The following is a 27003-nucleotide window of genomic DNA, read 5'->3' as shown; positions in this document are numbered from 1 at the left end:
AAACAACATTACTGATAAGGAATGGCCTTGTAGGCCATGCCGAGAGTGAATGTAATAGCAGTCCAGAGACAGGGAGGTGAGAAGAATACAAAGTCTGTGGGAGTCAATTTAGAGGCACCATTTTCCAATACATATATATCAAAATGTGCAGACATTTCCTCTACTGACAAGTTCAAAATGTATATGAAAGCAGGAAATCCATGTCGCCCCATCCTATCTCAGACTTTCCGATGCCCCTCCCATCTCTGCTAGCCAGTCCCTTCCTTTTGTCACCAGAGCAAAAGAGTTCAAGCAAAACAGGCCTAATGGTGTGGATGGCTTTGAACGTAAGAAGCGGGCCTTCTCTGGAAGAGGCCAAAGCTCTGCCACCAAAATGGCGACTTGGTCTTCCACAAACTAGCAAATTCTCAATTTCAAAACTGAAGAACAAAGGCTCTTTTCTTCTCATCCCAGGTTCTGAGAAAGACAACAAGCCAAAATAAAAAAGTGTTCATAACAATAAAAAGGAGAATACATTATTCCATTTATGACCAAATGTGTTTCTGTTTTCACAAGGACAGAAATATATGAAGAATGCTCACAAAATGTCAGCAATGCTACCTCTGAGGTCGGGACTTTAGGTCATTTTTACATAATTTGTTAAATGTTCTAGACTTTAGTTTCTTGTGAATGTGAACTTTTGTAAGCATTAGAATAAAAAGTTGAAATATTTTAATTTTGTAAAAGAATAAGCAAAAAGTACATTCCTACATCAATGGCTGAACTCAGTGTGAAGGCCTTTATAAGGAAGTAAATAAGTTATTATGTAGATGGTTATACCACCTAGATCCCTGTTAAGTACATTCCATAATGTTCACAGGATGAAAACCTAGCATCAGAAAGAGTGGAGATGTGTGTATATATATATACACAAACTTCTATCCCTGGTACACATCAATATGGATAAAGCTTGGAACAACATGTAAATACAACCAGAGCCCTCCATAATCAGCAATCCCTACAGGGAATGAAGAAAGAGTAAGCGAATGATAGGTGAGGATTGTACTGGTACATGTTTTCATATGACTCTCTACCAGAAACATCTTCAGCCCACAAGGACACATGGTTAACTATGTTCATAGCAGCATTATTTGTAATAGCCACAACCTGGAAACAACCTAGGTGGCTGTCAACTGAAGAATAGATTAAGAAAATGTGGTACATATACACAATGGAGTACTACTCAGCAGAGAAAAACAATGACATCATGAAATTTGCAGGCAAATGGATGGAACTAGAAAATATCCTGAGTGAGGTAACCCGGACTCAGAAGGACAAACATGGTATGTACTCACTCATAAGTGGATACTAGTTATAAAGCAAAGGATAATCAGACTGCAACCCACACATCCAGGGAGGCAACCTAGCGGGGGAGACCCTAGGATGACTGAGGCTTATAATAAGTTTTGGTTTTACCCAATCACTGGGCAAGCTTTAATGAAACATTTCACTATTAGGATAAGAATTTGTATTGAATCAAGCTGATGAAAGAAAATGCTGGCCGTACTTTCAGGAGGGGAGGCTAAAATCTTTTTAGACTATGGATTAGCCTATAGAAAAATGTCTGCTGTAAATCAAACAGCGAAGGGGAAGATGATTAGGAATCTCACTATCACAGCTTAAGTAAAACATAGCTCTCTGAACAGATGAAGATAGGTCTCTTCTGTATCCCAGAACCTAATCAATATTTATATGTATAATTCGGCTATCATTTGGTTTAAAAAAAAGCTTATTGGGAAATGTTATCATTTACACTATTTTCTAGAGAGAAAATATTTTATTGTTTAAAATAACCCTGGACTTTTAAATTATAACCTGTTTTTATGTTCAGGCTATCTGAGTATTATTTCTCCTGCAGTTGTACATAAAATGTTTTCACAATCAAAAAAAGGGACAAATACTATAGAATTGTATTACATAAAATATATAGAATATACAAATTCATAGAGACAGAAAGATTAGACATTATCTCAAGACAGAGAAGAAGGGAATATAGAGCAATGATTTCCCAAGTACAGAATCTCTGTTTTGTGTGATGGAAAAACCCCACAAATGAACAGTAGTATCATGACATAATATCATGAATGTAATAAATCAATACAACTAATGTAATTAATGAATATCATAAATATAATTATTGAATGAATACTGTGAATGTAATCAATGAATACCACAAATGTAATTAATATCATGAGTGTAATTAATGAATATCATGAGTGTAATTAAAAAATAAAAATATGGCCAGGCGGTGGTGGCGCACGCCTTTAATCCCAGCACTCGGGAGGCAGAGGCAGGCGGATCTCTGTGAGTTCAAGGCCAGCCTGGTCTCCAAAGCGAGTTCCAGGAAAGGCGCAAAGCTACACAGAGAAACCCTGTCTTGAAAAACCAAAAAATAAAAAATAAAAAAAATAAAAATATATCTAAAGAAAAAAAAGAAACACCTTCAGCTTCCTTCCATTATATATGTTCAAGGGAGTCGGAGCAAATCACAAAATCATGTGGCTGTGTGGATTTGAAAGCATGTGTCCATCCTTGGAAAGGAAGGTAGTAGGCAGGTAGGTAACATAGCAGCTAGGGCTACATGTGATAGATACATGCTGCACACCAGTTTCTGTATTTTCCCTCCACTCAAATTACTGTGGACAAAGTTCAAGAAAACGTCCCGAGAATGAAGCAAGCTATTAATTTATATATTTTGAGAGCTGATAGATAATGGTGATGAGAAAGCGCGCCAGACACATGGGCTCAACTACAGGGGGTCAGGATGTGGCCGGGAGAAAGTTTGCACTTTCACCGTCCACCTGCCGGGTTTCTCACCATTCGCATGGCCTCCGCCATCCACTTTTCGATCTCCTGTGCCGACACCACGCACGAGCCGTCTGTAGCGGCGGCGGAGTCCACCTTCTCCTCCATCCCGCCCTCCCTCAGAGACGAAGGCCCGGGAGCCGGAGGAGAGAGGGCAGCGGAACGCGGCGGGCGCGGGCCCTTGCTTCCGGGAAGACCGAAAAAGGCGAGGCACCCGGGAGCTATTTGCGGACGTACCCAGGCGTCCCGGACCAGTGAGCGGCGACCGGAGGATCAAAAGCACTGCTGCTCCGTGGAGTCCACGCCCCCTTCCTCCGCTCCGCCGACAGCCTCTGCGCAGAGGAGCGTCTGTGGTTTCTGGAGAGCACCTAGCACCGCCACCGGGCTTCTGCTTCTGCCGGAGATCCGGCCCAGGTTGACGAAGGCACGGTTTCCTGGTGAGCCAGCCCCCTCTCCCCTAGGCAACCCACACCCCGAGGGTCTGAAGATGCTGAGATCAATGTGGAATTTTCTGAAACGTCACAAAAAGAAATGCATCTTCCTGGGCACAGTTCTTGGAGGTGAGTGACAACGTGCTTTGGAAGGGGACGTTGGCAGAAGGGAATGACAGGGGTGACTTCTAAAGCAGTCAAGGCCCACTGATCCTAGTACGGGATATGTAGAGGGGATTGGCCCAACCGTCAGAGGAGAACCTCTGAGGTTCTTTTATCTCCCCTCTCTGTGCCCTTTGCCCCTCATTCTGCCTCCCCCGCCCCCCTTTCCCCCACGGCTTTCGGGAATCTATTCTAATGAAGTTTCTTTTCAAAGCACTATTCTTTTTTGGTTTTCCGAGACAAGATTTCTCTGTGTAGCTTTGGAGCCTGTCCTGGAACTCACTCTGTAGCCCAGGCTGGCCTTGAACTCATAGAGATCCCCCTGCCTCTGCCTCCCGTGTGCTGGGATTAAAGGCATGGGCCACAAACGCCCGGCTCAAAGCACTGTTCTTGTATAAATACGTTTGCCTTCCAATTCTCTTCTGTTGCTTTCCTGTTAAATTTCTTCATTCTTTTTGGCAACTCCAGTACTATGGCTTTCAACCTTTCACAGGACTTTCGAAATATTCTAGGGCAGTTAGCTTAAGTCTGTACTTTGGGGTAATGTTTAAAGTTAACTACAAAACAGCTCTAACATGTTGATGTTGCTGTAAGATACACTAGATAAATGGGGGCGGGGGGAGATATGTATTTTCATCTCTCCAATTTTAAAATGCAAATTATGCATCAACAAAATGCTCAGGATTGGATATTCTATACTGTCGTTGCCCATTTCGCTGATATAGTTGAGTTCACTGGCTGAGAGGAAAGTTAGAAACACATGGGGGAAAAAAATCTCGATGATGGACTTGTAGCGTTGTGGTGCGGTGCTTGCTTAAGCTGACTGCATTGTATCACAAGCAACACACACACACACACACACACACACACACCCCACTTTAAACCCTTTGTCTTTGTAAAACAGTTCATAATTCTGGGATTTTAAGAAGGGAAGAGAAAATCTTTTGGATTGTACAAAAAGGAAACCTGGGAACTTTAAAAGAGTTTAAAAAACTTAAATCATAAGAAATACCATCACTATCCTCTTATCTTAAAATAGTAGGTCACTGATAAGTCAATACCCATGTTCTGTGTATCTCTGAGGTGTAGCACAATTGGATACTGACTGATAATCACCTTTGAGAAATACTTTATAGATACAATGTGTTTTCTATTACCTTCAGCCTCTAATATCTAAGGTGTATTTATTTTTTTATTTTATTGTGCTAGTACTACAGAATACATGTGTGAAAGATAAAGATGTATGTCATGGAAGACATATAAAAAATTTTTTGCTCTGCTAAAAGAAAGAAAACTGTCTCTCACAATTTCAGAGGGGAGCGCCTACCCTCTTAAGGTTTATGGAACACCTAATGGCAGATCAGAAATAATCATAGGACAAATTAAAGAGTATGTGGATATAGTAATAGATTTTCTTTTGGAACTCTATTGAGAGCTTTGTAATTGCAGATTAAGAGGAAGGAAAAAGCTGGGTATGGTGGTGCATGCTTTTAATCCCAGCACTTGGAGGCAGAGGCAGGCAGATCTCCTGAGTTGGAGGCCTGGCCTACATAGTGAGTTCCAGAACAGCGAGAGCTTCATAGTAAAACCCTGTCTCAAAAATAAAATAAAATAAAATAAAATAGAGGAAGGAAAAAAGATTCAGAGACATAAGAGAAACACTGCAGTTTTCTAGCAAAATAGAAAGTCTTAAAATAGTTCAACATACCTAGTTTCGATTTATAAAGAGTTCATATTTTTTCTGTATCATGAGGAAATTCCTATCTTACATTTCAGTTTAAGAAATATTTTCTAGTATTTAAATACTAGTAATTGGTGGTGGTACACTCTTTTAATCCCAGCACTCAGGAGGCAGAGGCAGGCGGATCTCTGTGAGTTCAAGGCCAACCTGATCTACAGAGTGAGTTCCAGGACAGGCTCCAAGACTACACAGAGAAACCCTATCTCAAAAAAAAAAAAGAAAAGAAAGAAAAAGAAAGAAAGAAATATTTGATAATGGCTTGTACTGCTGGAGGTAGTATAATTGAATAGGTATAATTTACAAATTTTTTTAATTGTTAATATTTATTAGAAACCCAGTGTGTCTTGAACACTCTGCTAAGCTCTTCCCAGCCAATGGAAACAACAGCGGGAGAGTTACATTTTTGCCATTTTTTAAAAATGTAGAAACTAGAGTCCATAGAGTTAAGAAGCTTGCCACGAGTTTGAGTAACCAACAAGGAAATAAGAATTCAACCCCCAGTGTGTTAGGTCCCAATGCATATTATCATTCCATACTCTACCACTCTGCTTTTGTGGATTCTTTGATCTTTTAAGAAATAAGTGAAAATGCTATTAAAAGACCAGGATAGAGATGAATACAGAACATGTTAATGAGCCTGTTGATACGTAGCAATATGGAGTTGTATAAAATGAGGAAGGATTTCACAACAGGAGTGGCATATTTTGACAGACTTGAAAGCTGGGTAAGGTGTTATTATACATGAACAAAGATGTTCACATATTGAGTGCTGGAAAAACACAGGCAAGCAGAACTTTGAGCAGCATGGCTTCAAAAGTCAAAATTTCGCTGGTCGGCGATGGTGCACACCTTTAATCCCAGCAACGCTAGAGGCAGAGGCAGGCGGATCTCTGTGAGTTCGAGACCAGCCAGGTCTACAGAGCGACATTCAGGACAGACATCAAAACTACACAGAGAAACCCTGTCTCTGAAAACAAAACAAAAGTCAGAATTTCTCTTTCCTTGCATTCTGGATAGTAACTGCTTCATGACCATTTATGCAGTTTGACCATTTGAGACAGGACAAGAGCAGTGGATCTCAAACTGTCTGACGGGAAATCTCCTTGACACTCTTAGAAATTAAGCCCCCCTAAGCCACCTAAGTTCTGTATCTATTAACAATTATCATATTTGAAGTTAAAACCCAGAGGTTTTTAAAGTATTTATTAGTCATTTGTGATAACACTAGTAAACCTATTAAATATTAGCATAAAATATTTTCGGGGATTAGTGAGAAGAATGGCATTATTTTACAATTGCAAAGCTCTTTAGTTTGGCTTAACTGAAGACAGCTAAATTCTCATCCCTTCTGTAGTCAGTCATGTGTGAAACCACCCATTAACTAGCCTCTAAAATTCTCCCCTGTACACTCAGGAAAGCGTGTAGAACGCCAATGACACCATTTTAGTATGACAAAAATATTGTGGCCCTCACAGATCCCCAAACAGACTCCAGGGATGCCCAGACCACACTTTGGAAACCATTGCACACAAGAGAAAGTGTTACAGAGCAAAGGGGCCAGATACATACTGATTGTCTTGCTGATTTTTTTTTTAAAAAGCACAGAACACTGAGTTGTATCTTAAGCCTTGTAATTTTTAACCTCTTTGGATTTTTCTTTCTCTTTTTTTTGTTATTTATTTACTCAACATTTCAATATGAAAAAGGCCTATTCTAACTATACAAGGCTCTGAATATATAAGGAATAAGACACCATTTCTGACTTCGGAGAACTAATGCTATAGTCTGGAAAGTAGAGATAGAAATAAACAAAAGTAATATGAAGTGTGAAAAGCCTTCCTAACTGTGCCACTGCATGTAATGTGGGCAGGATCGTGTGTGTGCGCGCGCACGTGCTTCTCAGACTTCACTATGAATGAAAACCATCTTAAGTGCTTCAGGAAAACACAGACTCCTGCCCTCCAGACTCTAGTTCTTCAGATGTAGTACAGCTCAAGGATGCTTGATATTGGTTGGAGACATCCCCAAGTGGTACAGCACTGGCCTACCATGAACAAGGTCATTACTCAGTACTGGGGGAAAAACTGAAAGATATCAAAGCGTTAGAACTTGGGGAAATGCCAGATTGAAAGTCATGGTGATTGATTATTGTCAGATTGTTATAGAAAATAATTGCACTGTAGGAATTTTTGTCCTGGAAGACAAGACTAAGAAGTGGTTTTAAAATGAGTGATGTATGCAAAGACTAGAAGATATCCTGCTTTACAAGCCGTGAAAGGAAATGTCAAAACATCTGCACTTATTTTTTGGTATTTAGTGGATATTTTCATTGCTAATAAAGAAGGTTATAGTTATAGAAGAAATTTGAAACTATTTGATTTTACACATGAAAAAGATGTTTGCCTAGAGGGAGTAAGTCACCTACTCCAGGTCGCCTCACCTGCTGTCTGTTTTCTAGCCGAGTCAGGCTGCCTGTGAAGTAGATACAGCCCTGAGTATTATATCTTAACTAGTGATATTTTTCTTTCATTAATATTTCCTAGAGAAGCAAATCTGAAAAAGTTGATTTATGAATTTTTTTTAATATGGGATCCTAAGTGAGCTAGACCTTGAATAAAATGACAGTGCTATTTAATCCCAGCACTCGGAGGCAGAGGCAGGCGGATCTCTGTGAGTTCCAGGCCAGCCTGGGCTACCAAGTGAGTTCCAGGAAAGGCGCAAAGCTACACAGAGAAACCCTGTCTCGAAAAACCAAAAATAAATAAATAAATAAATAAATAAATAAATAAATAAATAAATAAATAAAATAAAAAATAACAGTGCTAGCTAAAGAAAAACAGTGGGTCTAGAGCTTAAGCCTAATTTCGTGTGTGACTTTTCTAGGGCTTCCATAATGAAGACCTACAAAGTGAGTACCTTGAGAAACTGAAATGTATCTTACAGTTTTGAAAGTTAATAGTCCATGATCAGGATGTCGGCAGTGTGTTCCTTTTGTCACGTGGAGGGATCTGTACTAGACTCTGCCCCATGATGGCCTTCTTGTTTTCACTGTCTTCTACAGAAGTCTGACTGCCGTAAAGCCACAGAGCGTCTCTGGGAACCTTTCAGTTGTCTTCTCTCTGTGCATATCTATATCTAAATTTCACTTTCTTAACAGTACACTGATCATGTTGGTTTGGGGTCCATTGATCTCACTTTGTGTTGAACTCACATTCTAAGGTGCTCGGCCTTCAGTATATTAATCTGTGGTGTAAAGGGGGAGTGGACACAATTCAACTTGTAACAAAGTATTTTCCTTTTTAGCTTTTGTTAGAATATACTGCACTTCCCAAGTAAATACAGAATTCTTAAGGTTTTATTTTTTTAATCAGATTTATTAAGAATATGATGAGACAGGCCATCTCCCCAAGAAAATATATATAACAATCAAATTTACCACTTTTCTAAAAAAAAAATATTATGATCTATGCAAAGAGTGTCAGATCAGTGATTCATTTTACAATGTAACTTGAGAGATAATAATCATTGTGTATGTAACTTTCAGTAATATATTATGGAGATAAGGTACAAGCAATGCATTCAGAACTAGTTGTACTAGAATTGCTAAATATAAGTCAGTTTCTTCATTCTCTTGGGATTTTAATGGGGAGGGAAGGGAATAGGTTCTCACAGTATATTCCAGACTGCCCTTAAAATTGGTGATCCTCCTGCCTCAGCTGGAATTACAGGCATGAGCTGCCACCATATCTCTCTTATTCTAATGGTATTGTAGCTATACTGCTATGATGTTACAGAAAAGGCAGCCATTGAGCATATTTTATGAATTTCTATTTGCTCTTCAAGCTTAATTATAATTTATGTATTTATACACATAGTAGCAACAATCATGTACTATTCCCATTTAGTATTTAGATTTATGGAACTATCTAAGGATATGTAACATCTTAGATCATCTACAACATCTGTCTTAGTGAAAATAATTTAGGATGTGTTTGTTTTGCAGTTTCTGGTTGTGAGAAACACACCAAATCCAGCTCCTTAGGTCATACATAATTGTTGAGGCCCTTTTGGTGAATACTGTGAGCTCCATACAGTGGAGATAAATGAGAAATGGTTGGTCCCCTTTACCCTTGCTGCCGGGTTATAATGAAATCAAGTTTGGGCACACAGAGGTGCCTCTTAGCAGACAAAGATGAGACAGTGACCCAACCTGCTCTATGAGCTTACTGATTTCTGTTCTTCTTTGGCACTGTGACGCAATCACGTACCTGAAACAAAGGTAACACTATTGTTGCTGTAACCCATTTGACTCAGAAGACCTTTCTGGGTTCCAGGTTAAGCCATCACTGGGGAGAAAGGCCTTGCTAGAGCTACAGATTCATGTCCATACACATGGTCTAAAATGCTTCAGCTAATCCAGTGTCTTGAACATTTACTGACTTCTTCCGTGAAAATTCAGTTCCGCTATTGATGGTACTACTTAGCAAAACACTTGATGCTCATCAGAGGTGGTTGGTTAAAACAAACCATCTGGTATGGGGACTGCTTAGGGAAAATACATGGATCAGCAGGAGTGGAAGGGAAACAAGAGTGGGTAATAGGGGTAGCAGTGACTGTGATCGCAATGTGTTTATACATATGTCGAATTGCCAGTATATCTTGATCAAATGTTAGCACTGGGTGTTCGTCATATTCCCAGTTAAGAAAACTGATGGCCGCTCATCCTGAATATAGACAAAAATGTACCCATTTATATTGTATCGTCTATGCTTAAGTGTGCTTAAGACTGCAGGGCACTGTCATATGTATATACTGTTGTGTTCTGACGCTGTCCTCCTCCTGCTCTTTTTAGTTGATTCGTTTTTAGATGACGTCAGTTATATCCACTTTTTTCCCCTCAGATTTGTTCTAATACATGGGTGGATAAATACATGTCTTCCTGACTAAATGCCTTTCTTTCATTCCTTTAAATCATTTATTATAGAGATTTATAAAGTTATGTGTTCATTGAAGAAAATGTGGAAAATATAGAAAAACAAAGAAAAGTGGGAAATCATAATTATCACAGTTTATTTTACTTTAGAAGTTAAATCCACATACTTTTCTGTCTTTTCCATTATAATACAAACTTCCTGGATGTTCTTTTATCACCTAATAGTATAAGGTAGATATTTCCTTGAGTCATTAACTATTTAGAAATGTGGTTTTTAATAGCTACATAAGATACCATTATATGGACAGATCATAATTTATTTAAATAATTCTCTGTTGCTAGACATTTAGAATCTTTCTAGTTAACTATTAAAGATGCTGCCAGACTTTACAAATTCAATGTCTTTCTGCTTCTCGTCTGCCAATCTCTTCTCTTGTTGCTGGCCATATTAAAATACATTGTATACATGTAAAATAAGTAAGAAAGTAAAATATGCTCTCTCTTTTCCTTTTTCAGTTCTTTAATAAAGATTTTTTAGAAGCTGTAATTCTCAGCTTATCGCTAATATAAACCTCATAATTTAATCAAAAATGCTTTAAATATATTGGTTGGGATTTTTAGTACTCTAATTAATATGCTAGTATGTTTTTTAATAATTTTAGGAGTATATATCCTGGGAAAATATGGGCAGAAAAAAATTAGAGAAATACAAGAAAGAGAAGCTGCAGAATACATTGCCCAAGCTCGGCGACAGTACCATTTTGAAAGTAACCAGAGGACTTGCAACATGACGGGTAAGCAGAGAGATGTATGTATTTGTGTGTAAAAGTGTTTGTTGGTTTGTATTAATTCACATATTTTCAGGCCTCAAGTTATGGAAAAGACAAAGAAAGGATGCTAAATCTACCCAATATGCCTATTAACAGAGACATAATTTCATGTGGATTTTTAAAAACAGTATAAATCCTCATTTTATTTATTCATTCTGCAGATATTTGCAGTGCCTACCATCGAGGAAGTAGGCAATAAACAAAGTAAACTCCCTGACCTCTAAGGTGTATGTTCTGGTGAAATGATGATAAGCAGCACATAAATAACCTTAGGTAGTGGTGGGTCCTGTAAGGGAAGGAAAGCTGTGAGGAGTGGGCACCCCTCTGGAGAGTGTGGTCAGGGGCCCATGCCTCTGACCAGATGGCAATACAATAGAGAGAGCAAATGCCCGAGATGAGAACATGCTTGTGACATTGCAGAAACAGCACCCAAGCACTGGAGCTAGAGAGACGTGGATGAGTGCTAGGAAACTAAGCTACTGAGGTTGGCCCATATGGTCTTGTAGGCTCCAGCAAGGAGTCAGAAGTCTGTTACATTTGCAGCAGGACACTGCAGGATGTAAGTATTACACAATAGCGTCTGCTCAATCACTTAATTAATGATAATAATGTAACTACCAGAGCCAGAAACCTACTGGGGGAAATGCTACAATAAAGCCAGCCTGCTCATATTTGGAGAGAGTAAGAAGTTAGGTTCTAACTGGTGTAATGCCTTGAAACAGTAGTTTCTCAGTTACATGTCAAGCTTGTTCTTTTCAGTGTTCAATGCTCATTTTTTCTCTAACATTTCCTTCAAGGATAATTAATTTAGAAAGAATTTACAAAGCTAAATGCTTCTTGTTCAGCTTACATGTAGAATTTTTCTGTAGATTTGAACGGACTTTATTGCCAGCTACTTGCCTCATTTCATAGATAGAGAAGCTAAGATCAAAAAGAAGAGATAAGTTCACAACTGAGTGTGAGTTTATAGCTGAAGTAATCACATCTAGCCGTATACTTCCATTCTGTAAAACCCTAGTCAGAAATACTGTCTGTAATGACAGCTCTCACGTGCACAGCGAAGATGATAGAGGCACCAGGGAGAGACTGAGCTGGTCGAGTGTCCAGTTTGCTTTGTATTATCTGTGTCCCTTGAGCTAAACATCAGCTCTTTCCTATAAAAATCACAATCATAAAACTTACTTCAGAAATGGTTTGTGAAGTGACCAGGTATGTATCTCACTTGGTGAAAGTGCTTGTCTCATGTGCATGGAGCTCTGAATTTGATCCACATCCTAGCACTGGGCTACTGGGGCAGGAGGATTGTTTCAAGTTGGAGGACAACCTGGTCTTCATAGCAAGTTCTAGGCCAGCCAAGACCATAGAGCAAGTCTCTGCTTTAAAAAAAAAAAAAAAAATGGTTTCTGAGGAGATGACGAGATAATGCACATAAAATCTTTGGCACATGAACCCTCAGCAAATTATGAGCTCGCAGACTTAACTGAACTTGCTGGTGCTACTAAGGACATTTTGGTGAGTTTTTAGAGAATATTAATAGTCCATTTCAGATTATTATGCAAGTTTTTATAAAATGGTCACTCTTGGGATCTCAAAATAAACCTCAGCTTGACAAGATCCTGTGTCAGATTGGGCCTCCCAGAATCCAATGGAATGTGTGAGCAATTTCTTGGGGAAATGCCTGTAAAGAATAATAGAGAGGCAGCAGGAATAGTTAAGGAAGCTCTCTGACACTTGTGAAAGGAAGAAGTTGAGGTAAGACGAGCCCGAGCCAGGCATGGTGGTGCACACTTTTAATCCCATTATTCAGGGGGCAGAGGCAAACAGTTCTTTATGGGTTCAAGGCCAGCCTGGTCTTTTTAGCCATGTTCCAGGACAGCTATAGTGAGACCAAGTCTAAAAAATAAAAGCCTGAGACTACTTGTCACAGTTTTAAGAAAGTTTGGCAAGTTAACAGAAGCCTACAAGTCCTGGTTCCCTGGTAGAGGAGTTCCCATCTGCGTACTCATTGACTAAGAACCCTGCAAACATAGTAATGAATCTGTTGGTTCATTCTGCTGCTCTTGGAAGGTGTAGCTAGCACATGCCCATGACTGTCCCAGCCCTCAGCAGATAGCAGCTGCAGGCAATTAAAAACAGCATATCATGATCACTAGGAGTTAAAATATAGGTTCCCTGAAAAGCTTGGCAAACTAACTTCCTGGTATTTATTTACAAGGGAGCTACAAATAATGTGATTAAATTTCAGTCATAGAAATCTTTGGTGGATATACTAGAGGCACTAAGGGCTTTAGTTTGCATACATGAGAGGTTAGCTTTACTTGAGTGTTATAAGATAATGGAATGCTTCTGTGTTTTGTCCTTTGCCTTTATTGTCTTTGTGAGTTTAAATTTACACATCACATGATGCTTGCTTATGTTCATAGCTAATATCACTAATAAAGTTTCAGAATACAAAGTATTCTTTATTTTTTGGACTGTGGTAGATGAATTTTTTTGTATGATGAGTCAATTTTACAGATCCAGAATGATCCAGAATATTGAATAAAGATTGGAAGTTCTAATGGAACATAAACTTGTAATGAACAAACAGTATACAATGACTTCTAGAAATACTTATTATTAACTACAATAATTGGACTATAGTAATGATTGTGTGGTTTGGATAAAGGATCACAGCATACTATGTGGTAGCCAAAATACTGGTCCATTTCTACCCTATCTCCTACATGTTAAGAAAATGGCTAGATTTTGTCACTAGGGCTACAGAAAGAATGGTACCAGTAGCTAAGGTCATTTCCATAACCTGGTGAGTACTTTTCTAACTTCTGTCTCAGTGAGTGTGTTCGTGTGGTTTGAGTCTCTGTTTTCTGTGTGTGTTACAGTGCTGTCCATGCTGCCCACGCTGAGAGAGGCCTTAATGCAGCAACTCAATTCCGAGAGTCTGACAGCTTTGTTGAAAAACAGGTAAAAGCAAGTCATGTGCTTTGGCTTACTGGAATGCAGTCAAAGTTTATAGAATGAACTAAATACTTTTAATAAGTCCTTATTTCCTTGTTTTTTAATTAAAACTTACACAAGCTCAGTTTTAAAAAAATGCATATATCACTTAATCAATATTTAACTTTGTTTAAACTCTGCTTCATTATACAAATCATATGGACACTAACATGTATTGTCTTCATATGAATATTTTATATCACTTTTACATTATTCAGCAGCTTACTTATTGAGTGTTTATAGAATATATTCCTGCATTAGAAATGTAAAGCTAATAAAATTATGCTTAATATTGTGCTTCTAATAGTGTTAGCAATGTACTAGACTGTTTTGGATAAGACACATAAATTTATAAGTAACTGATAAAATGATATACAAATATAACATGAATGTGTAACGCTGACAAATTATTATGGCAGTTCAGAAAGCACTACCCACATGTATGACCTGGTGTGTGGCATGTGGTATGCACACAGGCATTAGAAGTTAGTGTGATTCTGTATTAATTTGAGGAGACTTCTGGTAAACAAATGGCTGCTTCTTTTGATGAGCAAAATATGGGCAGTGGTGGTTTCACTAAGTAAAGTTGATGGCTGGAAGGAGGGGGAGGGGAAGAGAGAGACAGAGGAGGGAGACGAGAGAAGAGGAGGGAGAAACACAGGTGAGGAACCAAACCTAGCAGCCCATGCATGTTAAGTACGTGGTCACCACAGAGTTACACCCCAAACCAGGGAAATCTTAGTAAAGTGATTATACTGAAATACCTGCCTGGCTATAGTGAGCGTCCAAAGACCCAGGGTTGAGGGACAGGGAGTGTCTGGGGTGGGGGGTACTGTTTCCAGAGTCTGTGGCAACCCTGGTGTTAGATGCTGCCCACACATACATGCTCTTGTGCAGTTTTCACAGTGTGTCTGTAAGGCAGATGTTATCATCTGCACTTTCAAACAGAAACTTAATACTCAGGTTGAGCAACAAAGTTGACAATTTTATTTCGTTGTTTCTTTTGTAATACTGGGGACTGGACCCACAGCCTCACCCATGTGAGGCAAATACTGAGCTACATTCCCAGTCCTATTTGAAACATTTTCTATTATCCAGGGAACACTTCCCAAAATAGCAGTGAACTTGTGCTAAAACTTAATATCTGATTAAAATATAATACCTGTGGCAGGTGATTGTCATTCTCAGAAGTAGACTGAATTTAATCTGTTTTACAGATGTAAAATGTGGCTTATAAATTACTTTGTGTAATTATATAAGAAGGTATATATGAGCAAATTAATCTCAGTCAAATAAGTACCTAATTACTACTTGCATGTGCATAAGTAAAGGACAAAAAAATAAATAGACTTTAATTGCCATAAGCTTTAGTCTTATTTAGGAAGCGAAGACAAATTAAGTGAATAGGAGTTTTATTTTAAAAAAGGGATAACGGTTATAATAAACGTGGTGGCATTACTCCTTCTTGGCAAACTTGTTTCCTATGAAGCCCTCCATTCTAAATGCTTAGAAGGATTCTCACTAATTAAGATAGGGCCTGGGTGTGTGGCTCAGTAGTAGAGCCTACGCTTAGCATTCTCAAGGCCCTCAGCTCAATCTCCAGCACCAATAAATTGTTTCCGATAATAAAAACCTAGTAAAATACCGTTAGATTTAAGGCATTGAATTGACAGCCAAAGGGGGGAAATGGGTTAAATATAGTACAATTCAAAATGTTAATTCCATGGTAAAACAAACACTAAAAGAGAATGTGGGGGTTTAGAAAAAAATTGACTTTGCACGATAATGTGAAAAACCTGACTCAATACACAAGAAAAAGAATTTCTTAAATTCCTGAGTTTAAGGTGAGCTCTGTTTCTTCTCATTCACTCGTACACTTAGGCACCTAAATGTTAGTTTTCTTCCTTGTCGTTTGCGTTGTAATTACTGTTTTGCAGTAGGTAGATATGCATTTTGAAAAGCATTTGTCTAAAAAGGACTAACAAGACCTATGACTTGATGATTGTTTTATGTTAGAATCCAGTCAACTCTGGTCTCATATAAACCTGCCAAGCAAGTTGGTTTTCTTTTGAAATTAGTTTGTTCATGACTGATAAGGGATAAACAAATGATCTTTTAGCCTGCTTTCCACAGGTGCATGATAGCAATAAAGAACCACCACTGGCAGAGACTCTTAAACACCCTCATCACAAGCAACAGATACTTTAGCTAAAAGGCGAGTTGTTTTTAACTTGGACTAGTTGTCTACTTGAAGAATCTTTTGAACAGAATCTACATAGAAAGTACTTTGTCCTATATGATGTGAAATCAGAATTTCTTCCAAAGATAATTACATGTGTGTGCATTTTTGGTTTGTTTGTTTTATGATCCTGGTATCTGAACCAGGACCGCATACGTGATAGGCAAGAGTTCTACCACTGAGCTACAGTTCAGAGTGACAGGTGCAGTCGTCTTATGAAGATGGCCAGTAGAGAGGTGCTTCCTGGTTGCTCTCTCTGTTCTCACCCACCAAATTCCCCCAAATGAAATATGTGTTAGCAAGTGTGGTTTCAGTTCCCATGCTCTAATTTGTCCTTTTACAGATTGCTACTGCTAAGTGCGTCCTGTCTTGTAATACTGGCTCAACTTTATTGTAATAATAACTCTAAATTTTTGAGGGTTATTATTATTTGTGTGTATGTGCATGCACGCACACACACATACACATGAGTACTGGTTCCTGTGGAGCCTGAAGATGTCAGATGTCGCTGGAGTTACAGGCAATTGTAAGCCACCCAGTCAGGGTGCCAAGAACCAAACTTAGGTCCTCTAGAACAGGAGTATTTTCTCTGAACCCCTGAACCATCTCTCCAGCCCCATAACTCAGTTTCTTATTGAAACACAAATTTATGTCCAGTTATAAAAAGGATTATTGGCCTGTGTTTTGTATCTTTGTGTTCTAGTAAGTAATATTCGTTATATTTTATAAAAATATTTATGCAAATTGAAAAATAGTAAAAATCCTTGTCCTTTGACCCAGGTGCTCTGGAAAGCACTTCATTATATACCCATAGTACATTCACACACTCTAGTACTGCACCACACTTAAAATACTTTTTATGATGTTTATTACATTCTATTTATTTATTTTGTGTGTGGAAGTAACAGGATAATTTGCAGGAGTTGGCTCTCTCCTTCTACTGTATTGGTCCTGGGAACTAATTCAAGATCATCAAACTTGGCAGCAGGCACCTGATATCCACTGAACCATTTTTCTGACCCATAAATATGTTTTTTTAATAAATATGCCTTTGTGCTACTGTGGACTAAACTCCTGGATGCATGGCTATCTTATTTTTAAGAAAATAAAAGTTATGTAGTATATCTGCATTTGTTTAAGGAGCAGTTTTAAATATATTGAATAATATACACATTTATACAGTACAACAGGGAGGCATATTTAAATCACCTGTGAATAGGGAGAGAAACATGATATTCAACATACAAGGTGTATAAATTTGACTTTATAACCCTGTATTTTATGTGATTATAAAACTATATTTAATTTTTAAGTAATACCAAATATTTATAATAAAGTAAACTAATCTGAATGTTTTCTATTAGGTGGTATCACCACAAAGACAGAAACTATGCCATGTGTCTTTAAATCTGAAATGTAATTATATATCCTGAGTGGAATAAATACTCCTGTTACCTAGAACTTAATAACTCTAACACCTTTTGAATATTGCAGCACTATTTTAAGACTACTATTCTTGAACTGAGGGGTAAAGCAGACTAATAATTATGTTGTTTTCACTGATTTCTAGTGTGGGCCAAATAAAATGTGTGTATAAGATCAACAAAATTAAGCTAAAATCCTATAAAGTCAGCTTTGAATTAAACTATCACTATAAGCTTATGGTATAATTTATCTTTAAATGTGTACATATAAATACTATATACATTTCTAACAGCTTATTCATCAGTTTTCTCTTACAATAAAATCCTTGCAAAAGGGTTGTTTAGGCTTGTGATTTTGAAAGTTCCAATCAATGTGGGATGGCAATTGTGGGCCTGGCAAAATGGAGCAAGCTGCCACCTAATGGCCAAGAAGCAAGAAGAATACTAGATGGACCCAGGTCTCCAAATCCCCTGGTGGGCATATCTTTAATGACCTAGAACCTCCCTGTAGCCTCCAATTCTTAAAGGTTCTCCTACCTCCCAGTTAAGTCAGCCTGATTACCAAGCCTTTAACATACAGTGATATACAGCTAATATAGAGTAGGCCAAACCGTGGCACCAGATTAACACACTGAAAATGATGAGAAATAATGCCTGACCCAGAAGCAGTGGCCATCCTTAATCATCAGAAGCAGCTGCAGTCTCTAACATTTCCCACCACCAGGAACCAGGACTCTTAAAGAAATGGATAGTTTCCGATCTGCAGCAAGCATAGAACAGGATTAACTCAAAACAGCTTTCCTTTTCAAAAAGTAAAGAGTAATGGGCTCATGCAAAAAGATTTAAAAGCCAGCCTAAGTAGCCTCTAGTGGTGATTTGAACAGCAAGAGGGAGAATGACTTGAGTTTGCTGTGCATCAAATATGCGTGTCTTTTCATGTGCTTATAATGATACTGCAAAGCAACAAAACAGTATTACTTACCTTTGCATGATCACAGGATCTGCTTGATTATATTTAAGGTAATAAGCAGAGGGAAGAAACTTTTCTTGGTTTTCTTTACTGTTTTAGTATGTCCATGCAGATGCTCAGGAAGAGGGAGAAAAAAGGATTGGAAGAATGTACACTGGTAAAAGTGATTGTTAGCACTGCTTAAACGAAATATACTTTTTTACTATCTTGTGAGCTTTGTTTCTTCAGTATTTGTGTGTTGTTTTAATTTTTAAAAGAACACATCTCTGTGTAGTTCAAAGATATATTTGCTTATGTAGATTATTATTTTCATGTTTTCTGATTTTTTTCTTTAGACCTTCAAACAAGCTGGAAATATGGGAAGACCTAAAGATAATAAGTAAGCCTGCATATTCTGTGTAGTAGCACATCCTTAAGATATTTATAACAGGAACATTTTATATTGTAGTATGTACATGATGACTCTTCTTTTCCTGCCTCATTGAATAATCAGGCTTAAATAGAAATATCCATAAAGCAAGGAGATTAATATCTGTTTTTAGACAATATTTATTGGGTGATGGTGATATTATTGTGCCTATGTTAGATACTGTATTTTTAACTTTTTCTTTTTTTTTTTTTTTTTTTTTTTTTGGTTTTTCGAGACAGGGTTTCTCTGTGTAGCTTTGTGCCTGTCCTAGAACTCACTCTGTAGTACAGGCTGGCCTCGAACTCACAGAGATCCACCTGCCTCTGCCTCCCAAGTCCCGGGATTAAAGGCGTGCACCACCACCGCCCGGCTTTAACATTGTATTTTAAAAGAACTTTTTTACCCAACCCAAGTAGCAACTTTGCTATTATTTGCAATATTTCATTAGTGATAAAAATTTGAATCAAAGAACATTCCTAGGACTTGTATATATGTATCAAAACTTCATGCCAGCAAGCTTTCCTGTTTCTTCCTTTCAGCTACCATATCTACTGGATGATGCCTAAGTCTTCACCTGTTGGAAGACAGTTAACTTCTTGAGTGTCCTGCATTTCCTTTCAGCTGTTGCCCTTTCTCACATGCCCTGTGAGCAGCTATTTCTACATTCTCTTTCTTCATTCTTCACTCCTACTCACCTTTTGATACTGCATCCTAATTTCTGCTACTCTCTCTACCGAAACAGTCCTCATAGGCATCAGAAGTCACTTCTGTGTGTCTGGATCCACTGGGGCTTTTCTGACCTGCCACACTTCTTGGCACAGTGAACACCTGTGCTCCCTTCTCTGTCCTGAACACTGTGAACGCTGTGTTGTGTTTCTAGGAGACGAAGTCTTCCTGTTTCCCTGACCTCTCTACCTCCTCCGTTCTCACTGGGCTTCTTTTCCTTTACCTGTCACCGAAAGCAGTTCTTCCATGCTCAGCCCTCCTCTAAACTCTAAGCTAGCTCTCTAGACATCCGAGTTCTGAAGACACAGCTTAGTCAGGTCTGACTTTGCCTTGCCCCATCCCCACGCCCATGCTCGATGGGTCCAGGGCCTCGTGAACACTAGGAAACAGACACCACCAGAGTCACATACTCCCATCCCCATGCATACCCAGATGCCTTTGCTTTCCTTTCCCAGCTTCTAACATGTGATTCCTTTGCCTATTATGCATTTGTTGAGTAGTACTTCAACTGACAAGTCATACCTCGCCAACCTTAATGACACCAGCCTGACATCCCAGCACTTAGGAGGCTGAGACAAGAGGATCCTGAGTTTGAGGTTAACCTGAGCCACATAGTAAGGCCCTGCTTAAAAACAAAAAGCTGGGGAGAAGGGGGAGGAAATGAGACATAAATTACTCTAAGCAGGTTAAAGAGAAAATACTTTAAATTGATATATTTTTGTGCTTGATCCATTTACAAATGTATTTGCTAAAGTCAGCTTATTAAAAGTAGTCACAGGGATAGGTCATGATTTTAGGTTTGTTGGTGTTTTAGTAACAATGCCCAAGGGTTTCTTTTCTCTCTGAAGGTTTCACAAGAAGCATTGTAGCTGTGTATAGCACGTGTATGCTGGTGGTTCTTTTGCGAGTCCAGCTAAACATAATTGGTGGATATATTTACCTGGATAATGCAACCGTTGGCAAAAATGGCACTGTAAGTTTAACAGACTTCATGGTACACTGCTTTTTATTCTAAGAGGTTCAAAGTTTAACTGAATTTTAGTATTCTGAGTACAGTTTCAACTGTTACTCAGCTCTGAGAAACACTTTTCTTTCATGACTGAATTTGTAACATTGGATTTGTACCAAGGATTGTTGTCTTGGGAGAGTAGACTTTTTTGGTACATTGAAGACGCTTTTCCTCTAAAAGCTTAACTTGTTTAACTCTATTTCTGTTCCATACAGACAGTCCTTGCTCCCCCAGATGTACAGCAGCAGTATTTGTCAAGTATTCAACACCTCCTTGGAGATGGTAAGATTCCAATCGGCAGCATGCATGTTTATACTATTGAGGGAGGTGTTAAGTGAACAAGGCTCTGTGTTTCTTTTAATAGGCCTGACAGAATTGGTCACTGTCATTAAACAAGCTGTACAGAAGATTTTAGGAAGGTAAGTCATTTTTCCTTTGGCTTTTCTGACTTCCTGATTCTGGTGAATAAAAGAGCTGGTTGTGGTGGCACAATTCTGTCATTCCTCTTACTCAGGAGGCCTAAGCAGAGGATCCCAGGTTCAAGGCTTAGCTGGCAGATAGAGTTAAAAAGGCCTGCCTAGATGACTTAGTGGCTTCTGTCTCCAAATTTAAAAACAAGGAAAAAAGGGCCGGGTGGGCATATTTAGAGCATGTGCTTTGCATGCAGGCTGGAGGTCTTACATTTACTCAGTACTGCAGAGTAAAGGGGGATAAACGATAGAACTGTCTTAGGGAACTGGGTGACCTGGCCAGTTTGTGAAATTCTTTGTAATCTAATAACCCTATGTATTTGTTACAGATCTGCTTTATCAGTGTCAGCCTTTTCATAATGAGGGATATTGTTCAGATTTTATTGTTTATTGATTGATTTCCAAATGAATTAGAAATGTGTGAGTCATGAGATTAAGAAAAAATACTTTAAAATCAGCCTACCTCCCCCTTACACTAATAAGATCTGTAATTATGGCAGGACTTTTCTTGTGAAATCTGTGCAAAGGCTTGCTGGGGCTCTGTACTAATGGCCCTTATCTGGTGGCTGGCGTCCCAGCCCATTCCAGTCCAGCAGCTTCAGGTCTGACCAAATGGAACAGGGTTTCAGATACCAGCTTATTAAGAAGGGTGCTGTGAAGGGTGTTGTGTCATTTCAATTGATCTGACTGTTTTCTCTGCTCTAGTGTTTCTCTTAAACAGTCATTGTCCCTTTTGGACTTGGAGCAAAAGCTAAAAGAAATCAGAATTCTTGTGGAGCAACATAGGTCTCCTTCCTGGATTGATAAAGATGGATCCAAGTCTTCACTGTGCCAATACATGATGCCAGATGAAGAAACACCATTAGCAGCTCAGGTACTCAACCCATAACCATTTCTGTATTTTCTAACTCATACTCCATATTTTATAAATCTGGTACTTTCTCTTGAAATATTGATTTTTGAGTCTTGTGTTTCAGCAATTAAAATAACCTTATTCATTAGAAAAACTATAAATATGATTTATCATAGCACTTACAATATTGAGTATTTAGCAGATTTTTATTGAGTCGTAGTTAGGGTTCAAGCACTATGATAAGTGCTGTGACTAAAAAGGAGAATACAAGTTCATTACACTTTGGGAACTAAGAGACAAATTCAGTTAGTATGACTAGCAATGTTTCTATGAGATCAAACAGAACCTGGAGGAAGAGCATACTGGAGACAAGATCATGAAGAGCTTTGTCTATCTAGATAAAAAGACTGCACTTCAGTTTACAGAATTAAATTTTAATGAAACTAGGACTACATTCAGATTTGCTTAAATTCATGGCCTCTTTTTGTTACCTATTACACACACACACACACAGAGTTATATAACAACAAAGGAAAAAAGAGACCCTGAATTTCAATGAGAACAAAGCGTGAGGGATACATGGGAGGAGTTGGAAGGAAGCAAAGGAAAGAGGAAATGATGTAATTATAATCTAAAAAAAAAAATAAGCAAACGAAAAAGAGAAAGAATAGTTGAGGCTACAGAAATGGCCCCACAAAGAGGACTCACCAATCTTGTAAAAGATCCGAACTCAGTGTGGATGGTTCACAGCCACTTGGGACTCCAGCTCCAGGTCTGTCTCCCTCTTCTGGCCTCCTCAGGCACCTTCACTTACATGCACAAGCATATGAACACACACACACACACACACACACACACACACGTACATATGTGATTAAAAATAAAATATTTTTTTAAGGATAATGAATAATGGCTATGGGACAACAGCCTGAAGGCAGCTCTAGCCACTCAACTGAGAAGCAAACAAGGCCTGGTATAACACCAGCTCTGGTGTTATTACAGCCTAGTGTGTCCCATGCAGATATTGTAGAAACTCATTAAGAAAATACAAATGCCAAAGGTTTTTGTTATATATTCAGGTTACATAACTCATTTTTAAATTACTGGGTTTTTTACATTATAGACTCAGCTGAATCCCTTCTTTGCCATTGAAAAAGAATAGCTCTCATATACAGCTGAAGAAGCCTGGAACAGATAGTTCTCTAGCAGGCGGGCCCTGTAGACCTAAAGTGTTCATTTTCATTGCCTGAGAGTTTTGTTTTGTTTTTCTTCCCCTAGGGTCTCAAATGATGATCTATTTGGGTGCTGAGAGACACTAGATTCAAGATTAGGCAAGAAAGAAAAAGAAATGAACTGGAGGAAGGAAGGAAGGAAGGAAGGAAGGAAGGAAGGAAGGAAGGAAGGAAGGAAGGGAGGGAGGGAGGGAGGGAAGGAGGGAGGGAGGGAGGGAGGGAGAGAGAGAGAGAAAGAGAGAGAGAGAAAAGTTGTAATCCATAAAGGGAGTCTTAGGAGTTGAAAGATTAAAACTAAACTGAACAAGGAGGACAGATGAGACAGAATTAATGAAAGTGCCAGGCGTGGTGGTACACCCAGGAGGCTGAGGCAGGAGGATCACTTGTTTCAGGGTATCCTAAGTTCCAGGCAAGATTGGGCAACACAGGGAGACCTCATCTCAAACTGAAGAGAGAGATTAATGAAAGAAAACTGCAAATTCTTATAAAACAGGATCTCATGGAAATGCGCAAGAGAATTTTAACAGTCTAAACCATCAAACAGTTTCCAAATTTCACAGTTCAACAGTGAGAAAAAGTAAAAATGATGTGAAGGACTGAATGGAATGAATGAAGAGAGGAAAGATGACCCAAGTCGGACTGAGTTGGATTAAAGCTTGAAACTTTAGATGAAAGAGACACACAGAGCCTCACAATAGTTTGAATAGAGAGAAGGGGGCGGGGAAACCTCACACATCCTAATAAAGTTCCTCAATAGTGCGAGAAAAGAAAGAGACTTTTGTTTGGTGTGTGTTGGTCTGTGCTGTCTGTGTAGTGTAGGTGTGTGATGCATCCATGTAAGTGTGTAGATGAATGTACCAGTGCACAAGCACTGTAGACTAGTGCAGGCGTGTCTTCCTCTGTGGTTCTGTACCTTGTTGCCCTGAGATAGACTCTCACTGAACATGGAGTTCGGCATTTTGACTAGGCTAGGTGGCCAGCAGGTGCTGAGACCCACCTAAGTCTGCTCATTAATCCTGGGTGATAGGCACGTGTGTCTGTACCTGGATTCTTACATGAGCACCCAGGGGATTTACACCTGGGTCTTCAGTTTGCAGAGCAAAGACTCTTACCCACTAAGCCAGCACCCTAGCCCTATTAGTCTTAATATCTGTTATTTTTCTTTGTCTGGATGCTAGAAACATCCAAAACAAACCAAATAAATAAGTAAACAAAGCCTTACAAAGTATACTTCAATCCATGTTTTAAATACTACTTACAAATTTACCTTTATAATTTTTTTTTTTTTCGAGACAGGGTTTCCCTGAGTAGTTTTGTGCCTTTCCTGGAACTCACTCTGTAGCCCAGGCTGGCCTCGAACTCACAGAGGTCTGCCTGCTTATGCCTCCCAAAGGGTGGGATTAAAGGTGTGTGCCTCCTCCACCTGGCATTATAATCTTTTTTAATTTGAAAGTTTTGGTTGTTGACAAAGCAGAGACATTCAGATTTCCCCCACCCTTGAGCTTTTGCTGTGATTGTTTCTTTCATGACTTTGTAGTATTTGAAACCCTGAAGTTAGAATTCTAATTTTACAGGCCTATGGGCTTTCTCCGAGAGATATTACCACTCTTAAACTCCTCAATGAGACAAGAGACATGTTGGAAAGGTATGTAGAGTTGATCTAAGTGTATTTGTATTTTCAGTGTAAGGCCATTTTCTAATGTTTCCTGATCAAATATTCAACATAATATTATGTGAAAATTAAAATTTTAATCTATTCCCCTCCTTTAGGTAGGATTTCCTGTATAAAGTAGAAGGAAGCAGAGTTGGTTTTTTTTTTTTAAGTAGATTACATGTGGACATTTCCATGCAAGTTTATCATGTACTTCGATTATATCCCCCCATGCCTCTCTGCCTTCTCTTTTTTCACCCCTTTCTCTGTTCCTCGATACCGTCTTCTTTATCACCCGTCTCCCCAACCAACAATTTCACCTGTTCCCCTAGACAGCTTTGCTGTCTATTATATAAATACATGATTTGATGTGTCTACATAAAATGTAGGACCCACAAATGAGAGAAAATGATGTACATGTATTTCTAAGACGGGCTTAATTTATTTAGCATGATTATCTACGGGTACATACATTTTCATCCAAACATTACAACTTCTTTCTATGACTGAAATGTATTCCATTGTGTATATATACTACATTTTTTGTATTCATTCTTCTGTTGATGAACACCTAGGTTTGATTGCATAACTGAGCCATTTTAAATAATGCTGCAGTAAACGCCAGTGTGCAAGTACCTCTGATATGTTGACTTGGACCCTATCGGATAAAAACTCACGAGTGGCGTAGCTGGATCCCATGATGTGTCTACTTTAGTAGTTTGAGGAACCTCAATACTGATGTCTATAGTGACTGACTTGTTTGTATTCTTGCTAGCTGATATTTTTTTAAGATACAAATTGTATCTTAAGTTGTACAAAATGGATATTAATATGAATAAAAATCTGTGACAGTTGGTGAATAATCTCATCATGTCAGGCTAAACAGTACAACTGATTTTTATGCTTAATTTTGAAAAACTGATAAATTTAGACAGTTTTCATGCTATGAAAACTAGATTGTAACTAGAAATGTTAATGATTCTGAAAGGTAACCACATAGTTATTGAATTTGTTTTCTTTGTCCACTGGGAATCTAAAAAGTAATATACTCCTTATTTTATCTAGTCCAGATTTTAGTACAGTTTTGAATACCTGCTTAAACAGAGGCTTCAGTCGGCTTCTAGACAACATGGCAGAATTCTTTCGGCCCACTGAACAGGACCTGCAACATGGTAACTCCATAAATAGGTAAGATAGTGTATAAGACAGTATAATATGAACAAATGCTCTTAAAATGTGATGATTTAGATATAGTTAAATTTTTGTACCAGATAAAAAGAAATCTTAAATGATAAATTGTACCCTGAGTTTTCAGCAAATTAAACTCTTCTAAACCAATGACTTCTTCATTGACAAAAGTCCCTTCTGAATTTAATAATAAAACTTACTTGTTTTCCCCCATGCCTTTGCCACTACTGATAATGTAGTCACTATTGGCCTGTATTAATTAAATGGTCTGATAATGGTGATAACCAAGCATTCTTGTAGATTGTTTGGTGAATTATTTCCATATGGTCATGTTTAATTTATATTCCAATAATTATTTCCAAAAATGCTTAAATATTTTCATTTTACATCATTATGGAATTTGAAATACCTAGTTGATTCAATTATTAGTAACGTTTGTCCATTCTGACTATTGCTACATAATGGATTCATGTTGTTGGAAGTTATCTTGTAGTTTCATTGTGTCTATCACTTTGATACAAGGATCCTTGGTTTCATATCAGGCTCCTCACTCTTTAAGAACCTCTGGTTTTATATCACACTTGCAAAATAGTGGATTACTAAATCAGTGATGATTGATTATAAATGTGCCTACTAAAATTTAAGGAAACAGTAATTGATATGTAATGTAGATGTGGGGTTTCTAATGGAATTCTTAGCCTAGGCCTAACAAGGCGTTTTTGCCTGGTTCTCAAGGACCCTTCTTTATTGTGCAGAAAAGGATAATTTGTAATTAATGGTGAGCATTTGGAGTGCTCATAGTAGTAAGGTTTACCCTTAAAACAATTTAAATGTTACCTTAAAAATAAATTTGAGTTGACAACTAATCGTCTATCATATCTGTAGCCAAGGTAA

General features: G+C 38.3%; 2 protein-coding genes across 3 annotated transcripts in view; one reads left to right on the top strand and one right to left on the bottom strand.

Annotated features, from left to right (window-relative positions):
• Adat2 (adenosine deaminase tRNA specific 2) overlaps positions 1 to 3035 on the bottom strand; it is a 55072-nt gene extending 52037 nt beyond the window's left edge. Inside the window, exon 1 of the mRNA XM_052751083.1 lies at positions 2857 to 3035. Coding sequence (XP_052607043.1) covers positions 2857 to 2952 — 96 coding nt within the window. The 5' untranslated portion in view covers positions 2953 to 3035. The remainder of the gene's footprint in view (positions 1 to 2856) is intronic.
• A 33-nt stretch (positions 3036 to 3068) lies between these two features.
• Positions 3069 to 27003, top strand: part of Pex3 (peroxisomal biogenesis factor 3) — a 30134-nt gene continuing 6199 nt past the window's right edge. The window contains exons 1-10 of one of the 2 annotated variants that reach the window (XM_052751075.1): positions 3069 to 3404; positions 10774 to 10905; positions 13824 to 13905; positions 18907 to 18950; positions 20555 to 20679; positions 20931 to 20997; positions 21080 to 21134; positions 21891 to 22059; positions 24845 to 24915; positions 25987 to 26109. In XM_052751075.1, the coding sequence (XP_052607035.1) occupies positions 3332 to 3404; positions 10774 to 10905; positions 13824 to 13905; positions 18907 to 18950; positions 20555 to 20679; positions 20931 to 20997; positions 21080 to 21134; positions 21891 to 22059; positions 24845 to 24915; positions 25987 to 26109 (941 nt within the window). In that variant the 5' untranslated portion in view covers positions 3069 to 3331. The remainder of the gene's footprint in view (positions 3405 to 10773; positions 10906 to 13823; positions 13906 to 18906; positions 18951 to 20554; positions 20680 to 20930; positions 20998 to 21079; positions 21135 to 21890; positions 22060 to 24844; positions 24916 to 25986; positions 26110 to 27003) is intronic. The other variant, XM_052751076.1, reaches the window with a different exon arrangement.

The sequence above is a fragment of the Peromyscus californicus genome, unplaced genomic scaffold, assembly GCF_007827085.1.
Source record: "Peromyscus californicus insignis strain IS unplaced genomic scaffold, ASM782708v3 Scaffold_22__1_contigs__length_63687245, whole genome shotgun sequence".
NCBI lineage: Eukaryota > Metazoa > Chordata > Mammalia > Rodentia > Cricetidae > Peromyscus > Peromyscus californicus.
Note: the sequence above shows the minus strand (reverse complement) of the source record. Positions and strands in the feature narration are given on the sequence as shown.